The sequence below is a fragment of the Canis lupus genome, chromosome 20 (assembly GCF_003254725.2).
Source record: "Canis lupus dingo isolate Sandy chromosome 20, ASM325472v2, whole genome shotgun sequence".
In the NCBI taxonomy this organism is placed as follows: Eukaryota; Metazoa; Chordata; class Mammalia; order Carnivora; family Canidae; genus Canis; species Canis lupus.
The window spans coordinates 31,921,490-31,945,874 of NC_064262.1; the positions used below are offsets into that span (position 1 = coordinate 31,921,490).

The following is a 24,385-nucleotide window of genomic DNA, read 5'->3' on the forward strand; positions in this document are numbered from 1 at the left end:
ATCAATGGTGATACCACGTTCATGTTCAACTTTCAGTTTATCCAAGACCCAGGCATACTGAAAAGGCTCCCATCTCAGCAGCCTGCTTCTCAAAATTTTCGACAGTTCTTTTGTCAATCCCACCACATTTGTAGATCAGATGGCCAGTAGTGGTAGACTTGCCCAAATTTACGTGTCCAATGATGACAATGTTGATGTGAGTCTTTTCCTTTCCCATTTTGGTTTACAGTTAGCAGTGGTTTTCATGACACCTGTGTTCTGGTGGCAAACCCATTGCGAAAAAGCCATTGAGATTTTGAATTGCAATTCCCTAATGATTAGTGACGTTGAGCATCTTTTCATGTACTTATTGGCCATTTGTAGATCTTTTCATCAAATCTTTTGCCCATTTTTAAATTGAGTGACTTGTTTGTTGTTGTTGCTGAGTTGTAGAAGTTCTTTGTATATTCTAAATATACACATTATCAGATAGATGATTTGCAAATATTTCTTCTCCTTCCATAGGTTGCTTTTTCACTCAGTTGATCATTTCCTTTGATGCACATATATTTTAAATTTTGATGTTGTCTAATTTGTCCTTTAACTTTGTTGCCTGTGCTTTTAGTATCATACCCAAGAAATCACTGTCAAATCCAGTGACATGAAGTTCTTCCTCTATGTTTTCTTCCAAAACAGTTTTATAATTTCACATTTTATGCTTAGGTCTTTGATCCATTTTGAGTTTCTTTCTTTCTTTCTTTCTTTCTTTCTTTCTTTCTTTCTTTCTTTCTTTCTTTTTTCTTTCTCTTAATGTAGCATAGGGTAAGGGTACAACCTCGTTTTTTTTGCTTGTTTGTTTTTGTTTGTTTTGTTTTGTTTTTTTGCATGCAAGTATCCCATTTTTTGTAGCCTTCTTGAGTCAAAACTAACTGGCTTTAGGTTAGGGATAGTTAGGTTAAAAAATGGCTACTGGGATCTAACTTAACTTTTTCTGACAAAAGAAGAGCATTTATATATTTTAAAACCAACTGGTAATAAATATCAGCTTACTTCATTTAATCCTTTCAAAGATGCATTTTACAAATATGTTCATTTTTCTCAATCTCAGTGCTTACTTCATAAAACTGTTTTAGAGAAGCATTCATACCTAAATATTCAATGATGCAACTGTTTGTTTGTCTGTTTTTCCCCTGGGAAAATCATCCAGTAGTAGCTAGTTTGGGAAATTTCAAATTTATACATGAATTTTGAAGTATTTGGTCATCTAAAGATACAGGCAGCAAAGCATCACTTTAGAACCTCATAGACTAGAGAGGTGAAAAATATTTACCATCAGTTAAATCCTCAAAATCTTTCCCCATACCATACATGCTTGAAAAAAGAAGATATCACTACTCTCAAATCAAAAGCAAAATCAATGACTCAGGTATCACTAATTTTTCTCAACCCCTTGGAACTGTAAAATAGTTACAGTTTTGAAATTATTCTATCAACTTGGCATTACTGTCATTCATAAAGTTATTCCATAATGCAGAAAAATAACCATATGAGTGTTAAACATTTCTAGATTATTGTGTAGCAAAACAAATTCTGATCATCAAATCAATATCTTTTTTCCTTCCTATTATGCTAAATAATTTGATTAGGAACTGCAACCAAAATATAAACTACAACTATACTACAGTAAATGCTGTATATTCTTAGGTCAAAAGAATACTATTTCTTGTCAAATTGATAATCATAGGATGTAACCTGAATGACTACATTGCCATACAAAGATTCCACCACCCTCAAAAACTGTAGTCTATTCCATTTTAAATATAATCCAATATCCTTCAATAACATTCATACACCACCAAATTACTTTCTTTGTAGAACAAAGACAAGCACTTTTAAAGCATGTAAAGTGACTTAATGTTGTCAAATTAAGTTAAGCAATTTAACGCAATTACTAAATGTACTGACTTCTTTAAAAATTGTAGCAATTAGAGAAAATGTTTCACTTTTATAATGTACATAAATAACTTGGTTTAAGCAAAATTGTTGGGCAGGCTGGGTTTTTTATTATTTGGGGGTTTTGTTTGTTCATTTTTTTTTTTTTTTTTTTTTTTTTTGGTGGCTAGGGCTGAAATTTGATAGCCATTCCTTTTTTTTCCTTTTTTAAATATTGATTTATTTTTTGAGAGAGGGAGAGAGCATGCACATACATGCACACACAAATGGAAGGGGAAGAGGGAGAGACAGAATCTCAAGCAGACTCCATGTTGAGTGTACGGCCTGACAACTCGGAGCTCAGTCTCATGACCCTGAGATCATAACCTGACCCAAAACCAAGAGTCAGATGCTTAAAGGACTGAGCCACTCAGGCACTCCTTGGTAGCCATTCTTAAAGTCATAGCCAAATCCAAGATTTTAGTCATGGTTTGCATTCGTCCAAATCAAACAAGAGCATTTGAAAATTGGACTTCTTCCCATCTCTGGTTTTAAGCTCATATTGTTAAAGTAGCATACATTCTAATTTTGCTTGACAGCCACCACTGTCAGTGGTTAAGCGCAGATTTCACCATAGACAAAACAACTTTGATCTGAGTCAGGCAGCCTTCAGAACTGCCCATTGCCTGGACAGGCCCTATCCTACATTTGCTAATCAAAGTCCAATTATAAGTCTCCTGAACTTGTGGAATTAGGAGGATTAGGAAATGACCCAATGACCCAATCTTTGGACAACTGAGCATTGGGATAATTACTTTCTCTCCAGGAGATAAGGAGATTGAAATAAATTATACTGGTTCCTTCTAGCCTTAAATCGAATAAACAGGTGATAAAAAAAAACCAAAAACACCTGAGTAATGAGACTTAATGATGCACTATGATTAATCATTTCAATTCTATTACTAGCTTTTCCATCAATAGAAATTATTAATTCACTCATTTACATTAATGTATTTTCAATTGTTTTCTTCTTGTTTTCTCAACACCAAAGCATGTGGCTGTCTTTTAAGAAATATTCATCCTTCATCTCCTCCCTTCTTCATTCACTCATTCATTCAAAGGAGGATTACTATTTTGTTATATTAGGAACAAGGCTGAACTAGTATATCAGGCTCTAGGGATGCAAAGGTAAACAAAACAGGCATGGTCTTTACTCTCTTGAAATTGACAGTCCAACAGAGATGGCCAATATGATAAGCACACTAAAATTTCAATTATTTCAGTAATGCTAATAGCAATGATTTTCTACGAACCTATAAATAGGGGCACCTGGGGGTGGGGGGTTCAATGGTTGAGGCTCTGCCTTTGGCTGAGGTCGTGATCCCGGGGTCCTGGGATCAAGTCCTGCATCAGGCTCCCCGGAGGGAGTCTGCTTCTTCCTCTGCCTCCCTCTCTGTGTCTCTCATGAATAAATAAATAAAATCCTTAAAAAAAAAAAAAGGGACCTATAAATAGGGGGATCTGATCAAGTCAAGGAAAGAGAATGTGTCCCTGAAAAGGGGACCCTTGATCTAAACTCTGTTTACAGAAGTCAGCCCTAACCAAAGAAAAAAAGGAGCAAAATAATGTATTCAAGAAAACAGCACAAAGGCCTTACAGTGGAAGCACACATGGTGAACATGAACTAAAAGAAAACTCAATGTGACTAAAATAAAGGGGGAATGCTGTTGTATATTGAGCCTGGAGAGGAAGACAGGTTGTATAGTCACAAAAAAGTTAGAAGCAAGAGACTGATATGACTAGATTTGTGCATTATAAAGATGACTCTGCAACGTGCAGATGGATTTGAAGGGAGGCCAACATGGTATATGAAGTAGGAGGCTATCATAGTAGTTCAGAGAAGAGCAAATCACAGGTAAATGATACAGACTGGAGGGACAGTAAGTGGATTTCAGAAATATTTAGATAAAAACAAATAGATTTGGGTGATGGATTGGGTATGGGTAGTGTATCTAGTGCTTTATAAAAAATTACCTTAAAAGTTAGCAGTTTACGATAAATACCTCATAATTTCTGTGTCAGGAATCAGGGTACAAATTAGCTGGGTGCCTCTGACTCTGGCTTAGTCATAAGGTTGCAATCGAAGCACTGACCAGGGATGCATTTACCTTAAGGCTTGGCCAGGGAAGGATTAACTTCTAAGCATACTTGTGTGACTGTTGATATCAAGTCCTCATTGACTGTGGACCAGAGACATCAGTTCCCTGCAACATGGACCTTTTAAGGGGGTACTCACAATAAAGCAACTGGCTTTCTTCATGTAAGGATAGGTAGGGAGAAGAATCAGAGCAAGGGAGTGAAAGAAACCAAGCATGAAGGAAATCACAATCTTTTTGTAATCTAATGTTGGAAACGACATCTCAGCACCATATTGTATTCATTAGAAACAAGTCACTAGGCACATGACACTTACAAGGGGAGGTTACACAAAGGGCAAATATACCAGAAAGTGGGGAATCACTGAACGTCATTTTGGAGGCTGCTATATGATAGGGAGTGAGCGTGCAGGAGGCCCTGTGGTATTAATGAGATTGGGAAGTATGGAAAAGGCCCAGGTTCAGATAAGTTATGTTTTGGACATGGTGAATTTGAAAGGACAAGGTACCTTTAATCCAATCAGCAAATATGTATTTATAAAACACCTTCTATGTGTCAGGCACTACTTTAGTAGTTGGAAGTAGTTATATAATGATGAACACAGAAAAAACCCTTGCCCTCATCAAATTTACCTTCTGATAACTAAAGACAGATGATAAATATATGAACAAATAAATTTAGATAATGATTAGGGTAGAATGGAAACTAACACAGGATAAAGTTGTGAGTTTCTTTTCAGCTATAATGTTAAAATATGCTTTTCAGAGACCCAAATAGATTGCTAGAAGACTTAGATGTGGGGATCCCTGGGTGGCTCAGCGGTTGAGCATTTGCCTTTGGCTCAGGACGTGATCCTGGAGTCTTGGGATCAAGTCCCCCCACATCGGGCTCCCTGCATGGAGCCTGCTTCTCCCTCTGTCTGTGTCTCTGCCTCTCTCTCTCTGTCTAATGAATAAAATAATAAAATCTTTAAAAAAACAAAAACAAAAAAAGACTTAGATGTTCTCTAGATTCCTCCTGTACTCCCACTGACTTTTGCTTCTCCTACAGCATTTTCTTTTATAATTTTTAAAAATATTTTATTTAAATTCAATTTTCCAATATATAGTATAACACCCAATGCTCATCCCATCAAGTGTCCTCCTTACTGCCCATCACCCAGTTATTCATTCCCCCAACCCACCTCCCCTTCTGCAGCCTTTTGTTTGTTTCCCAGAGTTAGGATTCTCACATGGATTGTCTTCCTCTCTAATTTTTCCCCACTCAGTTTCCCTCCTTTCCCTATTAGTTCCTTTCACTATTTCTTATATTCTACATATGAGTGAAACTGTATGATGATTGTCTTTCCCGATTGAGTTCTTTCACTCAGCATTATACCCTTCAGTTCCATTCACGTCGAAGCAAATGGTAGGTATTCATCCTTTCTGATGGCTGAGTAATATTCCAATATATATATATATATATATATATATATATATATATATATACACCACATCTTTATCCATTCATCTTTAAAGCATTTATCTAAAAGTACTTGTGCAAGTCACCCTTTACTAGGCCAAAAAATGTGACCACCCCCCACCTCCAAGATGCCCACATGTAAATGTTCCCTTATTTGGGAAAAAGGTCTTGCAGAGGTGACTAAGAATCTGCAATAAAGTGATAACCCTGAATTATCTAAGTGGGCCCTAAACACCATCATAATAGTCCTTATAAGTGACACTGAGAGAAAACACACATAGGAAAAGAAGAGGCAGTATGACCAAGGAGGTAGACACTGGAGAGAGATGTAGTCACAAGTCAAGGAATGCCAAAAGCCACGAGAAGCTGGAAAAGGCAAAGAGCAGATTTTCCTTCAAAGCTTCCAAAAGGAGTGTCACCCTGCTGACACCTTGATTTTGGACTTCTGGCCTCCAGAACTGTGAGAGAATAAATTTCTGTTAAGCCACCCAGTTTTTGGTAACTTGTTACAACAGCCACAGGAAACTAATAGACCCTTCCAATGTTATTCCTTAACAATAGATTCCTGGGATTTATCACGAGTTGTACATACTTATTCACTTATTAGGTCTTGCCCCTATTAATGTGTAAGCTCCATGAAGACCAGGCCTTCCTTGTACACCTAGCTTTTGGCATAGTGTCTAGACTATATTACATCCCTAGAAATTACCCATTAAATGAATGAAAGCATAAATGTGTTCCCCAGGAGATAACAAGCCTCATAAGACAAGAGACCATGTTTATAGGCCATAATTCCCAAAGCCTCCAGCACACAGTCTTATCAAAAACTACTGTTGTACTAGGTATGAGCTCTAGAAATCAGGGATTCTGGATTCTAGATATTGTACTGCAATTTACAGGTATGTGGCAACTTCATCTTGGCCTTTGTACATACCTGGTATTAGATTTAGTGTGTTCAAATAAGTTTGTTCCTTATCAGTTTTTCTTAGCTCTGATAAGGAGCAGGTCCAGATAGTATTCATTATTTTATGCTGTACATGATCCACAGTCATTGCATATTATATGGAACACAAATATTTAAGACTTCTGGGTGAGTTCGAATATCAGGCTCACTCATAACTAAAAACTAACATCATGCCCTTGAGTAAATTTGTAATCAATTCTGAAACGAAATACTCTCAACGGAAAGGAGACTAATCTTTAACCTGTGAACATGAGAACTACCTGGCCTGGAGGAGGGGCTCTGTGAGAGGCACCTGGTCATTAGTAACACTATACCCTTGACCTAACTCAGCCTTGAGTAATAGAGCATCAGACAGAGCTTTTTTTTTTTTTTTTTAAGATTTATTTATGATAGAGAGAGAGAAGCAGAGACACAGCAAGAGGGAGAAGCAGGCTCCATGCCAGGAGCCTGACATGGGACTCGATCCCGGAACTCCAGGATTGTGCCCTGGGCCAAAGGCAGGCGCTAAACTGCTGAGCCACACAGGGATCCCCCAGACAGAGCTTTAAACAAGCTCCACCACTTATGGAGCCATGTCATCTTGGAGAGGCCATTTCACCTGAGTCAGAAAGTGATAATAATACCTACATTCTAAGAGTGGTTCTGACATAGAAACCAAACGAAGTAACCAAATAAACTTAGGAAAGTGCCGGGCTCAATAAGGGATGTATTTTCAGCAAAAAAAAAAAAAAAACAAAAAACAAAAAGAACAACAACAAAAAAACCACTTTTCTTTTTAAAGTGCCTGGCTCAATGATGTATGTATTTTCAACAAAAAGAAAACAAAACAAAAAAAAAAAAAAAATTTTTTTTTTTTTTGGAACACGTGCAGTGATTTTGAGTAAATACTTCTACTTCTTGGGCCTTCTAAACAACGAACGGGGAATTGCTAGCTGACCCTCTTCGTGCCTCAACGAAACAAGAGTTTGGGAACCTTCAAACCAAAGGCTACGTGAGGGTTCCATGATTCCAGGACCCTTCAGCAACCTACCAGTTATCAGTGTTTACAAAGAGAGACCAGGCCGACGGGACATGTTTTCTAGAAGAGTCCAGCACCTGCGGTGGCTAGCTCTTAGACAAGGCTCGTTTTAGGCTTTTTTTTCCTCGCCCCCTCGCAGACAGAGGTCACGACCTCAAGAGAGCCCGGGGCACAGGTCGGGCGGGCCACCGCCTCCCCGAGAGTCCCTCAGTTGCCTGGGCAACGTCGACGTCACCGCGTAGCCTCCGCGGCCCGTCGGCGAGCAGCCCAACGCAGCTCAACGCGCAGGCGCCTGGTGGGAGCCAATGGGTGCGGCCCGAAGGCGGGCGCCGCTCGGCCCCGCCCCTTTCCGCTGGAGCCCGGGGGCGGGGCGAGCGGGCGGTCGTCGGGGGCTCGGGCAGGGCGCCCCGGTTACGTAGGTTACGCAGGTTACGCGTCCAGCCGGTCCCCCGGGGCCGCCGGGAGCCCGCGCAGACCGCTGCGCCCTCGCTCCGCCGGGGGCCGCGATGGTGCGGGGCCGGGGCTCGACGTGGAGCTGAGGACTGTCGGGCCGACGCGCGAAGCCCGTCCCCGTCCCCGCCGTCGTGCTCGGGGGCTCTCGCCCTCCGTTCCCAGCCGTCGGGGGCCCGCGTGACCCCCGCGGGAATGTTCAAAAATGAGTACCAGGTAACCCGAAACGGCGCTCCGGCCTGTCTAGAGCATTCTCTTGGGGGACCTGGGTCGTGTTCAGGGTGGGGACAAAGCTCCCACTCCCCATAATTGAGTTGTTTTGTTTTGGTTTTTTGGGGGGGTGGGGGGTGAGAAGGAAAAGTACTGGATGAGTGGTCGTGACCACACCCCCCCCCCAAAAAAAAAAGAAAAAGGAAAAGATTAAGCAAACGACGGTGTGGGTAGAGGATTGGGCTTTTTTTTTCTTTTTTTTTGGGGGGGGGGTTCCATCTCCAGCTCCGTTCTTTTCAAAGCGTCCGGATTGCCTGCGACTCCCGATTGAAATGCACATCTTGCTTAAACCTCAACCGGCGTGGGACCTCCTGGGTCAGAACTCGGGCGGCGGCGCCCATTGACCCCGAGTTCTCTAGCCCGGCGCCTCGGGCGCTCGCTGGGGATGCGCGGACGCCTCGGAAGCTCTTCGGCCAAGGAGTGGGTGGGCCCGTGGAAGTGCCCCTGAGCGGAACCAGAAGCGGTTTTGCCCACGTGCTGCTGCTGCTGTTGTTGTTTCCCCCACCTCCCCCCACCCCCAAAACTGGGGTCCGTGATTTCCCAAACACTTGGGGGCTCACTTGTGAAAATGCGGCCCTCGCCCCAGATCCAGTGAGTGAGGGAGGGCATCTGTAACCGCTCCCTCCCGTCGATGCTGATGTGCTGATGCGCAAGCATCGCCCTGGGGAAACTGCTGGGCCTTCCTCTGTCACCCTGAGGATCCTAGTGTCTCCAGAACAGGGCTTGCTCTTCTCACCTCACTGGACCCTCACTCCCTGGTTGGCTTGGCTTTCTTTTCTTTTTTCTTTTCTTTTTTTGACCCTAGCCTCCTGCCCTTCCCTCCCTTCTACCTGAGGTCACGTTCTCCGGTTTACCATCTGTTTACTCTAGTAGTCCTGCTGTTATTTTCAGCAGTCCCCCCCCCCCCCCCCCACACACACACCCCATCCCCGTGCTGAAACTAAACTCTCTGTGGCCTCTACGTCTTTATACCAAATGCTACTTGCCTTCTTAGGAGTGTCCTCCAAGCAGTCAGCTGTTCTTTCTTCTACTCCCATTTGATGACCATTAAATGTGTTAGAGCAATTTAAGACAGTTTTTCCTCCCAATTAATATAGGTGAGATATATTGTTACAAGAAAATACATGGCCGCAGTAGAAAACTTGGAAAACAAGAGAAAGCAGAAGGAAGGGGGGGGAGGGGGACAGGTGTTTCACCAGGTACAAGGACTTTTCTTAAAAAAAAAAAAAGCTGCCTCAAATTTAAGATTTTTATTGCTATCCGACCTAACCCCAGAAACTGTAGTACTCTATAAGAACTCTTAACCACACACAGTTTGCACATAATACTGCCCGAGGAAGAAGAAATGTAGTGTCTGAAGTTAAAGTGATTGTGTTAAAACTCAGAAACAAAAATATCTTTGTATTACTGAGAAGACTTAAAAGCTGGAAATTCTTTACAGAAATCAGGCAGATTTGCTCATGTGCTGCTTGTAATTCAAATAGACTATAAAAGAAACCCATCTTTAGTTTTCATTTCAGATTCTCAATTTCTTGCAATTACTCTTCCTCGGAGATAATCATCTTAATTCCTTTCTTTGATAATTAAAGCTTATGGATATTCAGTAATGTGTTTAGTATTTTTACATAAGCATGGCCCTGCATGTTCTCAGGTTTAGAATAGGGAACACATAGCATGTCTATAGAAATGCTTCTCTATTTTTCTTATATGAATTTTACAGATTTCCAAATTAATTTATATTAAATATATAAAAAGATCTTACAGGAATGCTCAGAATAACAGTCATCCTCCAATCTCTACTCATTCCCAAGCTTTTTTATTAACCAGTAGCAAAATACTCAATTTGCCTTTTTTTTTTTTTTTGAATAATTATTGCTGGCACTACTGAGCCCTTACTACATACAAAGTATCATGCTTGATGGTTTATGTCTACTATCCTAGGAACTCAACAACCCATTTTACAGATGGAGAATCAAGAGGTTAAATAACTTTCAAGGTCAGATAGTTAATAAATATCAAAGCTGATATTGGAGCTTGGGGCAATATGACTGGAAAGCTTGTAGCCACGGATAACATCAGAATTTATTAGCCTAGCTCTCGAGTTTAAACCCTTTAGTCAGAGATCAACAGAATGTTTTGTAAGCATGATTTATACGTGGCAAGTAAATGAACCCCACATTGAAAGGTTGTAGGGTTTATACGGCATACTTTAATGTTTATCATTCTTTAAAAAAAAAAAAATTTCTTTAAACCATATATCCAAGGTGACCCAAATCAGAATAGTTGGGGCTTAAGTACAATCAAGTTATAATGTAGGAGTTATAATAGGGATAATGTTTCCTCTGAGATCTACTTAACAGACAGATGCCTGGAACAGTGGTTACAGACTGTGGTGGATAGTATTTCCTCCTTAGCATTGCCTTTCACTTTAAACATGGCATTTTTGTTTTCCAGGGAGGTGCATTTGTTGAAATCTTTAGCGCTCAGGGCAAAAATCCTGGAGCAAAATGGAAGATCGTTGGCAGTCCGTCTGTGATTTGGAAGGTAAATGTTAGAAGTTAGAGCTACCTAAATCCTGGAAAAAAAGAATGAAGGGTTTGATAAGGTTTCAGAACGGTTTTTATTGTTCTTTCAAAGACCGTCTTATGACCCTGTTGGCTGCAGCTCTTCCAGAAATCATTCTTCAGTCCTTTCAAGACTTGAGCACATGGCTCGTAGCCCTTCTCTGTGGCCAAGTCCTACTGTTATTTTAGGTGACTTCAGTGTTTGTGAGGAAAACCTCTGCTAAGCCTGTGCTGCTCAGTTTCTTGATTTCATCATTGCTAATGACCTCTTCACTTTCCGTCAGCCCCCATCCCACTGTCTTACCCTTTACCCTTTCTTCGTAAGAGTAAGGGGGCCTCTGAAATGATGAATAAGACCCTCTCCAACCTCGAGCTTCAGTTCTCAAGGCTGCCTGCTCAGTTATTCTCACTATATTTGTTCTTCGACCTAATGGAAACCACTAGGCCATTGGCCTTTCTACTTCCCCTGTGCTCAGTTTTATTTAGGCATGAATTTTCTCTGTCTTTGCTTCCTTTCCTCTCCAGCCTAGAATCCAGAGTCTGTGATTTCGGTCACTTCTGGGGCAAAACCATGAAGGCTCTTGCTCTTTGTCCTCACAGAGGTCAGCCGTTTCTGAATCCCCAGTCGCCTGTCTTTTCTGAGTGGGGTCCTGTGCCCCTCAGTAACTTTCAGGAAAATATTGATAGCCTCTCTGATTAATAACACTATAAATTCAACCCGAACCGCCTGGGAAGTTCTCTTAGTCTTTCAAGTGATGATTTCTCCATTGTCTTCAGATTTTCAATTACCAACTCTCTACTCACCTCCCCAGTCTACAACCAGGACAGGCTCTATTCACTGACACATCAGAAGACCTCACGCCCCATTCCACAGGGAAAACTGTTGCCATCTCATAGAAACTACCTCAGCCTGCACCACCGGACCTAAAAACTTAAATCCATCCCTATCCTTTTCTCTTTCTCTCCTCTTCTATTCAGTCAGGAAAAAAATGCCTTTCTGTGGACCTTGTTCTATGGGTAACTAAAAACGGTACTGTTAACTGGGTGCTTACTGTATGTCAGGCCCAGTATTAGCATATTACATATATTTATACAGTTGCCTTATGTGATAGGTATGTTATGCCAGTTTTCTGGATGCTAAAACTGAGGCCACGGGGAGAGTAAGCAGCTTGCTTAAAATAATACAGCTCTTCCTGTGAATGGGAGATCAGTGATGCTGGAAGGGCATAGAGCAGAGAGCATAGGGAAGGCTTCCCCAGGGAGATGACACTGGATCTCTGAGAGCTAACTATGCACTGTGTAGGGCTGGTGGAGACAAGTGTTTCAGGCACAGGGAAAAGCCCATATAAATTCCTTTTTCGGGAGGGAGCTTAGAATTTTTAAGAAATTGCAACAAGTGTACTACGGCTAGGATACAGAGAAAAGAGGGAGTGCAAGGGAGGAGATTGAAGTTTGAAAAACCAAGCAGCTGGACACCTGAATGGCTCAGTGGTTGAGCATCTGCCTTTGGGTCACGTTGTGATCTGGGGTCTTGGGATGGAGCCCCAAATCAGGCTCCCCACAGGAAGCCTGCTTCTCCCTCTGCCTGTGTCTCTGTCTCTGTCTCTCTCTCTCTCTGTGTCTCTCTTATGAATAAATAAGTAAAATCTTAAAAAAAAGAAAAAGAAAAACCAGGCAGTGACCAGACTAGGTTGTGGTCTAAGGACCATGTTGATGATTTGGGTAAGCTGTTGAAAGGTTTTAAGTATATGCCCTACTTGTGTGTAGATGGAATAAATAATACATTCGGTCTGTGTGTGTTCATTTCAAATACATGAGAGATTCTGTTGTGATGGATATAATGCAGATTTATTAAAGTGTGATTTAATGCTCAGCAACCATTAGTTACAATGCATTTCTTAACATATACAAATGAGGATTGGAAGGATCTGTGAAGTACTGTAATGGGTCTTAATACTCAGGTTGGGAATTTGCTTCAAGATGAAAAAATAACAATTTACATTATCACTTTGAGTCATGGAAATCAGACTGTCACATATAAAAAGGCCTTTTGTTTTCAGGTTTGGTTTTGTTGTGTTTATGTTTCTCCTACCATAGTTTTTTAGGTCACCTTAATTGTAACCCTTTAATTACTACTGATTTTCAGTGGATGATATATAGAACTTCAGGTTAGAAGACTAGTAGGATGAGGCAATGATTAATTCCGTATGAGTCATGGCCAGACACTAAGGAACTTGTGGTGCAGATACAAGATTGGTTAGGTGGTTTTGTATACTGTAATGTGGAGTGATGTTCAGCATGTGCTGTTAGGTAGGAATATGTAGATTAAAGAAGAGGAGGGGTAGCTGAATTCTGGAAACTCTAAATTAGTAACTTGGGAATCCCTGAAACTAGGGAATTTCTTATCATTAGGAGGAAAGAGATACTTGATATGATAGAGGATTTGTCAAATGACAAAGTGGGTCTTTGTTCCAGTATGTATATATAAAGTATGTTCCAGTTCCCAGCTGTTTCCACGGTAGGAGTATCATCAAGGCCTGACTTTTAACTCATTTGAGTCTGGGACTTTATTCCTGTGGGTTTGCACCTCCTATTTTATGATAGAAGCCAAATAAAATATGCTTTAATTACCACTGTTTTTATATTTGTTCTACAGGAGTTTGATAAAGAAGTTAAAAGTTTTGTGTTTGTCCTGGAAGGCAGCAGCCAAACAAACAAAATTCAGTTACCAAGGGAGAATAAGCAAATCCGTAAGTAAGATTTTTAATATTAAAGCTTAGCATTTGCTTCTTAAAGTTATACTTTTAGGTCTACTATACAGACATTAGTTTGACTTTTATTGGTATCTTTTAACTTAAAGTGATGTTTGTTTTTAATTTAGAAATTAACCTTATACTAGGCTTTATGTATGTATAAATGTTATATAAATATATAATAAATTGGGATGCCTGAGTGGCTTAGGGCATGATCCTGGAGTCCAGGATCGAGTCCTGCATTGGGCTCCTTGTTGGGAGCCTGCTTCTCCCTTGGCCTGTGTCTCTGCCTCTGTCTCTCTCTCTATCCCTCATGAATAAATAAGTAAAATCTTAAAAAAAAAAAAAAAAAAAGAAATTTGAATTACCTTTTAAAATATATATATTAAATTATATAGATATATGTAGTCTGCTTCACCATTGATTCAAAATCTAGAAGTATTTTTTTTTTAGATCTTATTTATTTATATATAGAGAGAGCACACGAGTGAGCTGGAGCAGAGGGAGAGGGAGAGAGAGAATCCCAAAGAGACTCTGCACTGAGTGCAGAACCCAATGTGGGGCTCAATCCTACAACCCAGGAACCATGACCTGGCTGACATCAAGAGTCTGATGCTTAACTGACTGAGCCAGCCAGGCACCCCAAGAAGTATTTTCAAGAAGGTTTAGATTATTTGATCGCCGTTGATTATCATAGTAATGGTATTTCTTGAGTAATTACTATGTGCCTATGACTTGTCTAGCATTTCGCATTCATTGACTCTTTAACCCTGATACCAGTTCTTTTGCAATGAACACATTGAGGTTGGTTCTTCATCAAGAAATCTGATAATTGGGACACCTGGGTGGCCCAGTGGTTGAGTGTCTGCCTTTGGCTCAGGGTGTGATCCCAGAGTCCCAGGATCGAGTCCTGCATCAGGCTCTGCATGGAGCCTGCTTCCCCTCCCTCTTCCTTTGTCTCTGCCTCCTGCCTCTCTCTCTCTCTGTGTGTCTCTCATGAACAAATAAATAAAATCTTTAAAAAAAAAAAGAAATCAGATAATTAAGGGTAAACTGTGAAATAAACCCAGAACTTCCTAAATTATAGGACCAAATTTGTAAAAAAAAGTTGACTAAAATACTATAGAAGACATTACTCAGTGACACATTAACTTGTATACCTTCAAGAATATTAATATCTAATATATGTAGATACAAATATGTGCTTCAACAAAAGCCCAAAGAGTAGATTTTTCAATTCTTTCTTACTTTGGAAATTAGGATCAGCATTTTAAAGCAGAAGGAACCTTGAGAGAATACCTGAATTTATGATCAGGAGCCCAGTCATTGGCAGAATTGAGGTTAAAATTCAAGGCTGTACCACCAAATTAAGCTTTGAGTAAACTGATGGCAATTTAAGAAATACAATTTTTCAAAATAATTAATCAGATTTCATCAACATTATCCTATGTATTTTTTTAAATTTTTTTTTTATTTATTTATGACAGTCACAGAGAAAGAGAGAGAGAGAGAGAGAGAGAGAGGCAGAGACACAGGCAGAGGGAGAAGCAGGCTCCATGCACCGGGAGCCCGATGTGGGATTCGATCCCAGGTCTCCAGGATTGCGCCCTGGGCCAAAGGCAGGCGCCAAACCGCTGCGCCACCCAGGGATCCCTATCCTATGTATTAACTATAGATTTTAGGTAATATATTTTATATAAGCAGCCAGTTATTTCTTATGTTGATCATTTACTTATTTCTTCTTCATTAATTATGAACATTTATTGAACACCTACTGTGTACCAGGTATTATGAAACGACCTGTTCTTGGTACCTGATTTTCTCATTTAATTCAGTTTTCTAAACTTTCTCAGGCTCTGTTTGTCTACTACTTTAAGCTATTAGCATGCATACTATAGATTTCTAAGACATAAACAGAGCCATAGAAATTATAGATGGAAGATTAATTTTAAAATGGTTTGCCAGTGTTTCTTTCTAAAATAAGAAACAAAACCTCGGAAAAAAAAAAAAAAAAAAAAAGAAACAAAACCTCGAAGAGAAGGGATAATCTTTGTTAAAATCATTTTTATTAATTTACTACCATTTTAAAATCATGATTTTCTCATAATTCCTGTTTTTTTAAACAATAGTTTTTTTTTTTCATTTCCACAAAAATTTATACACTTATAAATGAGGTGAACTAAAATGAGTCAGAGAAATATGTTTGAAACTGTGGGTTATTCTTGTTACAGAAGACGTGGTCCATCTGTTATTAAGGATATTGACTTTGTGAGATGGATACATGTGATTTGCAGGAATATGACTTTGTTCTAAACCAGCATTCTCTCGTTGACCTATACTTCTATGCAATGCCCTTAGTATCTATGCACGTAATCATGTTATTGATAAAATCAAATCAGTTCTAGTAACCTTTCTCAGTTGGATCTGAGAAAGATTTCTCCTCTACCAACTACTCAGTGACTAAAAAACTCCCTTTTCCTAAATTTAAGATTTTTTTTTAGAAATAAGACAAATTTAATGTATTATAATTACTTTTTAAAAGGAAAAATGATAGTTTTAATTGGAAGAAACAGAAGAATCTTTAATATTTCTTATACAGTGTCCTGTAATTAAAAATTAATCTGGCTCTTCTGTAGCATGTGTGGTACTGTAACAAATGACACAGTTTATAGAGCCTGCCCTGAATAAATGCCTTTAAGATTAATTATTTGCAATTTTTGATAACAGTACTTTATAGGTATTTTTACTTGTCTGTGTGAAGTTGTTATTCAATTAAATGGCATGTCTTGAGTAGAGAATTGGTTTTCAATTAACATTTCTAAATTTAGTTCAGTTACCATGATGTATTCCTGTTTCAGGAGTAAACATCTACGTTACTTATGCAAACTTGACATTAGGTACCCCATATGTATTTCTCACAATATTAGGTACTTAGGAAAAAAGCTGAATGATGAAAGTATGTTCAACTTTTAATTTTTTTTTAAGATTTTATTTACTTATCTGAGAGAGAGATTCAATGAGAGAGAGGGAATACAAGCAGAAGGGCAGAAGGAGAGGGAGAGGGAGAGGTAGAGACCAATACAGGGCTCTATCCCAGGACCCCAGGATCATGACCTGAGCCAAAGGCAGATGCTTAGCTGCCTGAACCACCAGGTGCCCCTTAACTTTTCATTTTAAATAGTGATATTTCTGTATTCTATTTGAGCATCTCTAAATGTCAGTTTTGTTTGTATTTTACTTAACGTCTTATCAAATAAAGGAAAATGTGATATTGATGATCAGATTGTATACTTCTCTGGTGCAGGAATCTTAACACCATCCACTTTGAACCCCTAACTTAGTATATCATATGTAGTTGGTGTTTAAGAAGTTTGTTAAATTTGCCCCATTAAGAAACTATAACAATTGGGGTTATAATTTCTAATTGTAACCAGTTTGCCTTCATGACCACAATTAGCCAACTAAATAAATCCATGCTGCTCTTTATCCTGGATCGTGCTATGGAGTTGCTCACATGAGATGCAGCATTGTCACACATGAGCATCTTTCATTTAGATGGTCTGTCTCAGGACTTTCAATCTGAGGCTCTTATTTGAAACCATTGTTTTCTCTGCCAATGGCATCTGAATTTTATGGTGTGTCTCTTGGGATCAGCATCCCTGAAGCCTTGTGTTTATCTAAGTTTCAGCTGCTCTGGAGAATGACATCATTTTTATCGGGTTCCTCCCAAAATTTCCCCCACTCCCACTTTGGTATTGGTTTTAAAATAAATGTCACCATGACTTGCTCTGTTTAAAACCCTTCAATGGGGCAGCCCCGGTGGCTCAGCGGTTTAGTGCCGCCTTCAGTCCAGGGCGTGATCCTGGAGACCTGGGATCGAGTCCCATGTCAGGCATCCTGCGTGGAGCCTGCTTCTCCCTCTGCCTGTGTCTCTGCCTTTCTCTCTCTCTCTTTCTCTTTCTGTGTCTCTCATGAATAAATAAATAAAATCTTTTAAAATAAATAAATAAAACCCTTCAATGGCCTTGACCTCACCACTTTACTGATAATACTCTTGTCAGGGTCGCTAGTGATTTCTGTGTTCCTGAATCCAATGGCTTGTTTTCAGCCCTCATCTTGCTTGACCTTATTGGCAGCATTTGACAAAGTTGACACCATTTTCCTTGGTATATTTTCTTCACTCCTCTTCTAGGATTCCCATCCTCTGAGTTTCCTTTCTACTTCACTGGTCTTCCTTTTCTAGTTTCCTTTCATAATATTCCTCTCTCCAACCCAGTTGGCTATTGCAGTGCCTGTAGACCTGACCCTTGACACTATCTATCTATATTTAGTCCTTTGGTTATCATTGCTAGTCTCATGCTTTTAAATACCATCTCTGTCTTACTCCAGCCTGCATTTATTTCCAAGTCAGACTTCTCTCTCAGACTCCAGTCTTATATTTTCAGTTGCTTATATGACATTTCTATTTGGACAGCTTTACCCCAGAAATTACTCCTACTGCTACAGACAGCCACATCGCCCTTGTTAGCAACTTGTCTTTTCAGTAGCTCAGAAAAGAGACTTCAGTTGGTTCAATTTTTCTTCTCTTCATTCAGTCCATCAGGAAAACCTTGTTGGTTCTTCAGCTTACATTTTGAGTCTGACTCCAACTTCTTGTCACTTCCAATGCCACTAAACCTCATACTTGGAGCATCTCATGCATTCATCTTCTCATTGCCCCCTACCCGTGTTTTTTTTTACTTGCCTCCCTACAGTTTCGGCTGGGACAATGCTTTCAAATGTAAAGCTCTCTGCTACTAGAAATGCCCCATCCCTCTGAGTGACAACCAGAGATCTGTAGGACCCTGAAGTATCTGGTGCCCTCTGAACTTTCTGACCTTGTCTCCTGTTACTCTTGCTGTTGTTCACTCTGCTGTGACTGTACAGGTCTCCTTGCTGTTTGCAAACACAGCATAGACCTATCACCTTCACGCCTGTGTGGAAGCTGGTAACTGGCTGCCTGGAGTTGTCTTTTCCCAAATAGCTGCATGGCTCATCATCTCCCCTTCTTTCGGTCCTTACTACAGTGCCATCTTCTCCATGACAGCCCACCCTGCCCTGTAATTTATAGCCCTCCCACACTCTTGGTCCCTTTTTCCTTCCTCTACTTTTCCCTATAGTCCTTAACATTTAACATGCTATTTGTTTCTTAGGGTTTTGTTTTTATTGTTTTTCTCACTGTTGCCAGAGGTAAGCACCCCCAGCATAGAAAATTAGTCTATTTTGTTCGCCTAGAATAGTGCCTAACACATGGTAAACATTCAGTAAATCTCTGTAGAATAAATTAATAAATATATGAATGGATTCCCATTGATCTTAGGATGACACATATCCTTCATGGCCCTGAGTAATTGAGATCCTAGCTATTTGCCAGAATTCCCTCCTGCTGCTTTTCCCTTTCTGTCTATCAGCCCTTTGTATCTTCAGATTCATCCACTCTCATGGTTTTTCTCATCACATCATGGAGTATTCCCTCTCCTTAGGATATTCCTTCATCTCCCTCACTCACTTAACCCCTGATCTTTCTTCCCAGCTGAATTCCAATATTATTTCTGCCGGAAAATCTTCACTGATCATCCTCTTCCCTCCAGTGACCCGGGATTTTATACTTTCATTGCACCCTGACCTTCTTCCTGGAACTAGAATATAAGTCCCAAGAGAGTAGAGACAATGTCTGTCTTACTCACTACAAAAACATTTTCACATTGAGTCTAGTATATAGTAGATGCTCAATAAGTTTTTTCTGAATGATAGATCCAATTTAACCCATACAAATAATCCCATGAGGTATATATCTAATTTGTTAGCCCAGTTTTACACATGAAGTTAAAAGAGCCCAGAGAGGTCTTATGATTTTCCCGAGAAATATAGAATGACCCAAATTAGAAATATAACTGTTTCCTGCCTTATGAGTTGAAGTGGGAGAGGTGCCCCTGAGTGAGTTGTTCACACCAGGAATCAGGAAATCATTTCAGTCTACCTTAGCAGGGTACTTGTAAAGGATGACTGTAATTGTGTTCTTGTCTCAAACCCTTGGATGACAAAAAACACACTTGTGAGATGTGCATGAGGTATACAACTGTCACTGGCTCTAATGGAACAACTGTAAAACCACTGTTTAAAAACCTGATGGTGTTTTACCAGTCCTCTGTGTTTTAAAATATTTAAAGGAAAAAAGGGTCTATCCTCTTAAAAATAGAGGTAGCATATCTCAGCAGAGAACAGATTATGAAACTGCAGAAACCTGCATGTTTCAGTAAAAAGACTAAATTTTTATGAATTTTATATACTTGATGGGCATTTTTTTTTACAAATAGTTAACATTCAGCATTACTTAGTGATTTTCGACATAATGTAGACATGAAGAGTCATTTTAAATTTACTAGGCCACTGGAAAAAAATATTGCTATAGAGTTTATTTAGCATTTCTGACACACAGGATCAGTGTGTGTCAAATGTTATTAAAGTGCTTTTTTTCTTTGTCAGATCATCACCATATGGTATTGTCATACTTCTTTTAATCTTAGGAGTGAAGCCTTTTGGAAACTAGGGCTTCTATATGTGAGAAAGTTGAATTACAAAGTTTTCTTTTTTTGAGGGCAGGTGTCTTTCATATCTAAAAATGTTCATAGGAAAATGCCCTACATGTGTAGTGTGGCTCATTGTGTTTGAAGAGAATAGTGCTGATTCAGTGAGTCTTGTGACACAACTTAGGGACCTTTGTAAATACAGATTTCATTTATCCAGTGCTCTCTCAGCTCTATATACAGAGGCCATTGTGCAATGGAAAAGTGCCATAGGGCCCATCAACAGAAGATGCCAGAGAGAGATTGATTAATGATGATTTATTTAAGTTGGCCTAATTTTGGTATCTTGCTTTTGTTTTGTAGTCCAGAACTCAGGTTGCTTTGTTGGCTTTTCCCATAAATATGGTAAAATCCAGTTCTAGAGTCAAATTTCCAAAGTCAGAGCCTGTTATCCCTTATTCCCATTATATTCCTACTCTATGGATAGCTCTCAGGAGCAGTTTGTCAGCTTAGCATTATAAGTAAAAGTTATCCTTGATATTTGATTTAAAAGAAATTAAACAGATTTGACCAAATATGTTTATTTTGTAGAATCTAAATTTCAGTTAAAGTATGGGAACTATATAAATTGTTCAGGAATGTTGCAAAACAGTTTACCAAAGGAATTATAAACCAGAAGGTATGTGGAGATTCTCCAAACATTTATTGTTAAAAATAAGCAAACCAACAAACATGTATTGTTACTTTGAAATACTTAAATTTGTTAAGCCTACTGAGTTGGAATAAATAGAAAATAATATGCATTTTAGACTAGTTGCCTTCTTTTTTCCAAGTGTTTCCTTGTACTGTTAGATTTGTAGGAGAGGTTCACAGAAAAGTCAGGACATTTCTGTTTCCTATAGAAGTCCTACATGAGGAAGTTCCTAAAAGGCATATTTTAGGAGGAAGTGATTTTCTAAAACATCGATTAGGAGCATCATAATTGAGAAATCAAGCAAAAGTTCAAAACCTAAGAGAAAAGGAATTAAGTGAAAGGGTCTGAAGAGGTAATATAAAATCAGTTGATTTTTGAAACAGTTGTAGACTTCAGCTATCAAAAATGCCATAGAGGTTGGTTTTTCTTCAAATATTTTTAATTCAGATGAAGCTGGTAGTGAGGAATAAAAGTGATCAGTTTGTAGTTTGTGAGCACTGAATTAATTAAAAGTATGTTAAATTAACAAAAGGCATTATAAATGAATATATGTTCCTGCATCCATCTCCCTGTGGACACATTTAAAGCCATATGAACTAGCTTTGGTTCATCAAACCTTCAATTGTAGTTGTCATAATTAGAATTGTTTTTCTTGAACTATAGTTTTTTATTAAGTTGTTTAGTACACTTAAAACTGTCAGTGGATAGAAATAATTGCCACATGCTTTTATGGCTGCCTTAATGGGAATCTGTAGTACAATTTTAAATGTTTCTATTGAATGCAGTCCTATGTATACATTGCAACCCAATAAAAACAGTAAAAAATTATTATTTTTTAAATTTTCATAAAAATTTCACCAAACCTACAGATGGGTCCTTAAAAGACAACATTTTTTTGTTAGAGTTTGATTTGTCTTTCAAGTTTTTTGCTTTTATAATGAAGTTGTAAGTCACGGTAATGCTGTTATAGTTCTACTATGTTATTGAAATGTGAAAAGCTTCTGGTTGTTGATGGTGTATGATTGTGTTTGTTTACATGCACGTATAAATGGTTCAGACATACAAATGTATACTTTTCCCCCTCTCATTCTAGTTGGATTGATCCAGAGGTTTCTTGTACTTCAGATTTACATACCCCTGGGACAAGACTTCTCCACTGAATTGCTGTAAGATATACAGAACTTCTTTCAATGTTTTTTGTGTATTAGACATTTGATCAATTGAAGCAGTATGGACAGTCATTAATTACAAGTGACAGTTTTTGCATTAAAGAGCAGTGACTTATCAAGTTGACATGAAGTAATTAAACTAATTTAAGCGTATTTCTCAGATATCATTATAGTCTGGCATTTCCCTAGGGGAAAAAGGCAAATTTCATCCGTTTAAGAAAATATCAAAGGATTATGAATTTGATAATAAACAGCCTATAACATGCAGAAACAAATAATCCAAAAGTTTTACCCCAAATGAGGGGTAATTTTGTACTCCCTCCTATCGAAAACCATGCTTGGATTAAAATTGATCTCAAAATATCTCATTTTAAAGTTGTTTAGTTTAGAAATATTGGTTGACATCTGAATGGCTTGGAATATATTTGTTTTAAATAGCCTTGCTATGAACAGATTGTTTAGCAAAAATGAGAATATACAACTTTAATTCAGTTGAGCTGTCTGTTGTCTGAGATGATTGTGAGAATGAAAATAACATTTGATTTATGCATTCATATAAAATAGAATATTGCTTAAGATTTTATTAATACATTTGCACTTTTAATAAAACATCAGATTTAAGGTATGCTGTTTTCTCACTTTTCTTTGTAATTAATAGCTGTCCAGAGCCTAAGCTCAGTCTTTTATTTTCCCTGCTGGAATAAATGACTTTACCTACTAATGAAGGTAATTTTTTACTAGTTGCATTGGTGCAAACTGAGGGGAAAGAAGAGCTTTCTTAATAAAATGAGAATAACATAAATTTGAGGTTATTCATTTGTCTTTGTGCACATTAAATTATTAATGGTTTGTGTTTATGTTGGAAAAATATAAATTTTAGTTAATAATATACAATATTGTTTTCTTGACTGATGAAAGACAGATGGAACAATTTATACCTTCGTTTTATTCAACTTTAAACCTTAGTAAACTTCGGAGATTTTCTATTGTCATCCACCATGGTTACCATAATTCTTTAAAATAGTTCTTAGAGTAACAGCACCAAAACACTATTTGATGCTCTTATGTGTCTTTCCCTGGTTCTGCAGATAAAGCATTTTCAAGACTCTAAAGGCATTCTAAAGGTACAGAGAATACCACACAAAGCCTTATTTCCAGGGTAGGAGAAAGTGGTTTCCTACCAAATGGAAGGAGGCAAACTGTGTTTTATTTTTAAGCTTATTAAGTTCCTTATATAGAAATCTAGTGCAGTGCCTTTTTCTCTTCTGATATCTTTCACCTGTGCTTTTGAGAGTGTTCAGAAGTAGTGGTAGGGGCACTGGTAGTTGGCCTTCTGATCAAAGATGTGCAAGATGCTTGGCTTAACCTTGGAGCAGAGTCTTACTGATGAGCACTCTTTGCCTATGCAAAAATAATCTTTATTTGTGCCCCATGAATACTTGAGCCTATTACCGTAGGCTTGGCAATGTACAGTTTTATCTATGTTAATGGTATCTAAGGCTTTAATGATTGAGAAATGGACAGGTATGTTAGGTTTCACTTAGTCTCAGCAAGAGAGCAGCTGATACAGTTAAGCCTGACTACACCTTGATTACCCAATTATTAATGAACATTCTTGGCCAACTTAGGGATGGGAAAACATTTTCATGGCTGATGAGATTATTAATTAGATTATTTTTTTAAGATTTTATTTATTTATTCATGAGAGACACAGAGAGAGAGAGAGAGAGGCAGAGACACAGGCAGAGGGAGAAGCAGGCTCCATGCAGGGAGCCTGACATGGGGCTTGATCCCGGGACTCCAGGATCATGCCCTGGGCTGAAGGTGGCGCTAAACCGCTGAGCCACCCGGGCTTCCCTATTTATTAGATTTTTAATTCATCTATCATCATAGATTCTCTTCTCATATCTGCATGGACAAGCATTTGGATTTTTCAAATGGCTTTGGTTTTAACAAAATAAATGTCTTATGGACAAAAGGTCAAAATTATTAAATAACATGGGAAAGATGGAAAGACATTCCCTGTCCTGACCTTATGAATTTATTAGGTTATAAGGAAATACATTAACTCTGCATTTGAATTTGTTGCTAATAGATAATCAATATTTTGCCATTTTAGAAAGTAATGACAGAGACCATATTTTTATAAGAAAGTAGAATGACGAGTATAGACTAACTACAGTTTTTTTTTTTCCTTAAATGAAAGGGCTTCCTTTCAGCACCCTTAGTGTTTTACTGTGTTTCTAGCAGCATAGCTTCAGGCTATTTTAAATAATATATTTCTCTAACAAGCTTGAAAAGCCATATAGCAGAAAGATATCTGGCTTCTAAAATTTTCCATTGTCAGGATGGGAGAGGCATTTTGTTTCACAAAGATACATTTATACATCAAGAGGTTTTCATAAGTG

The 24,385-nt window shown here is 38.6% G+C and overlaps 1 protein-coding gene and 1 long non-coding RNA gene across 34 annotated transcripts in view; one reads left to right on the plus strand and one right to left on the minus strand.

The window, feature by feature from the left end:
* Nucleotides 1-7,752, minus strand: part of LOC118351566 (uncharacterized) — a 169,505-nt gene extending 161,753 nt beyond the window's left edge. For 2 of the 5 annotated variants that reach the window (XR_007404153.1, XR_007404152.1), the window contains exon 1: nucleotides 7,524-7,744. This is a non-coding gene — a long non-coding RNA (uncharacterized LOC118351566). Of the gene's footprint in view, nucleotides 1-7,523 lie in introns of all 5 variants that reach the window. The other 3 variants (XR_007404151.1, XR_007404149.1, XR_007404150.1) reach the window with 3 other exon arrangements.
* A 110-nt stretch (nucleotides 7,753-7,862) lies between these two features.
* CFAP20DC (CFAP20 domain containing) overlaps nucleotides 7,863-24,385 on the plus strand; it is a 246,655-nt gene continuing 230,132 nt past the window's right edge. For 8 of the 29 annotated variants that reach the window (XR_007404050.1, XR_007404049.1, XR_007404051.1 and 5 more), the window contains exons 1-5: nucleotides 7,864-8,177; nucleotides 8,474-8,651; nucleotides 10,686-10,775; nucleotides 13,452-13,545; nucleotides 21,902-21,974. Coding sequence is in view for 20 of the 29 variants with exons in the window: in XM_049097495.1 (XP_048953452.1) it covers nucleotides 8,167-8,177; nucleotides 8,474-8,651; nucleotides 10,686-10,775; nucleotides 13,452-13,545; nucleotides 21,902-21,974 (446 nt within the window). In the remaining 9 variants the exon portion in view is untranslated. The other 21 variants (XR_007404053.1, XM_035702611.2, XM_049097505.1 and 18 more) reach the window with 13 other exon arrangements.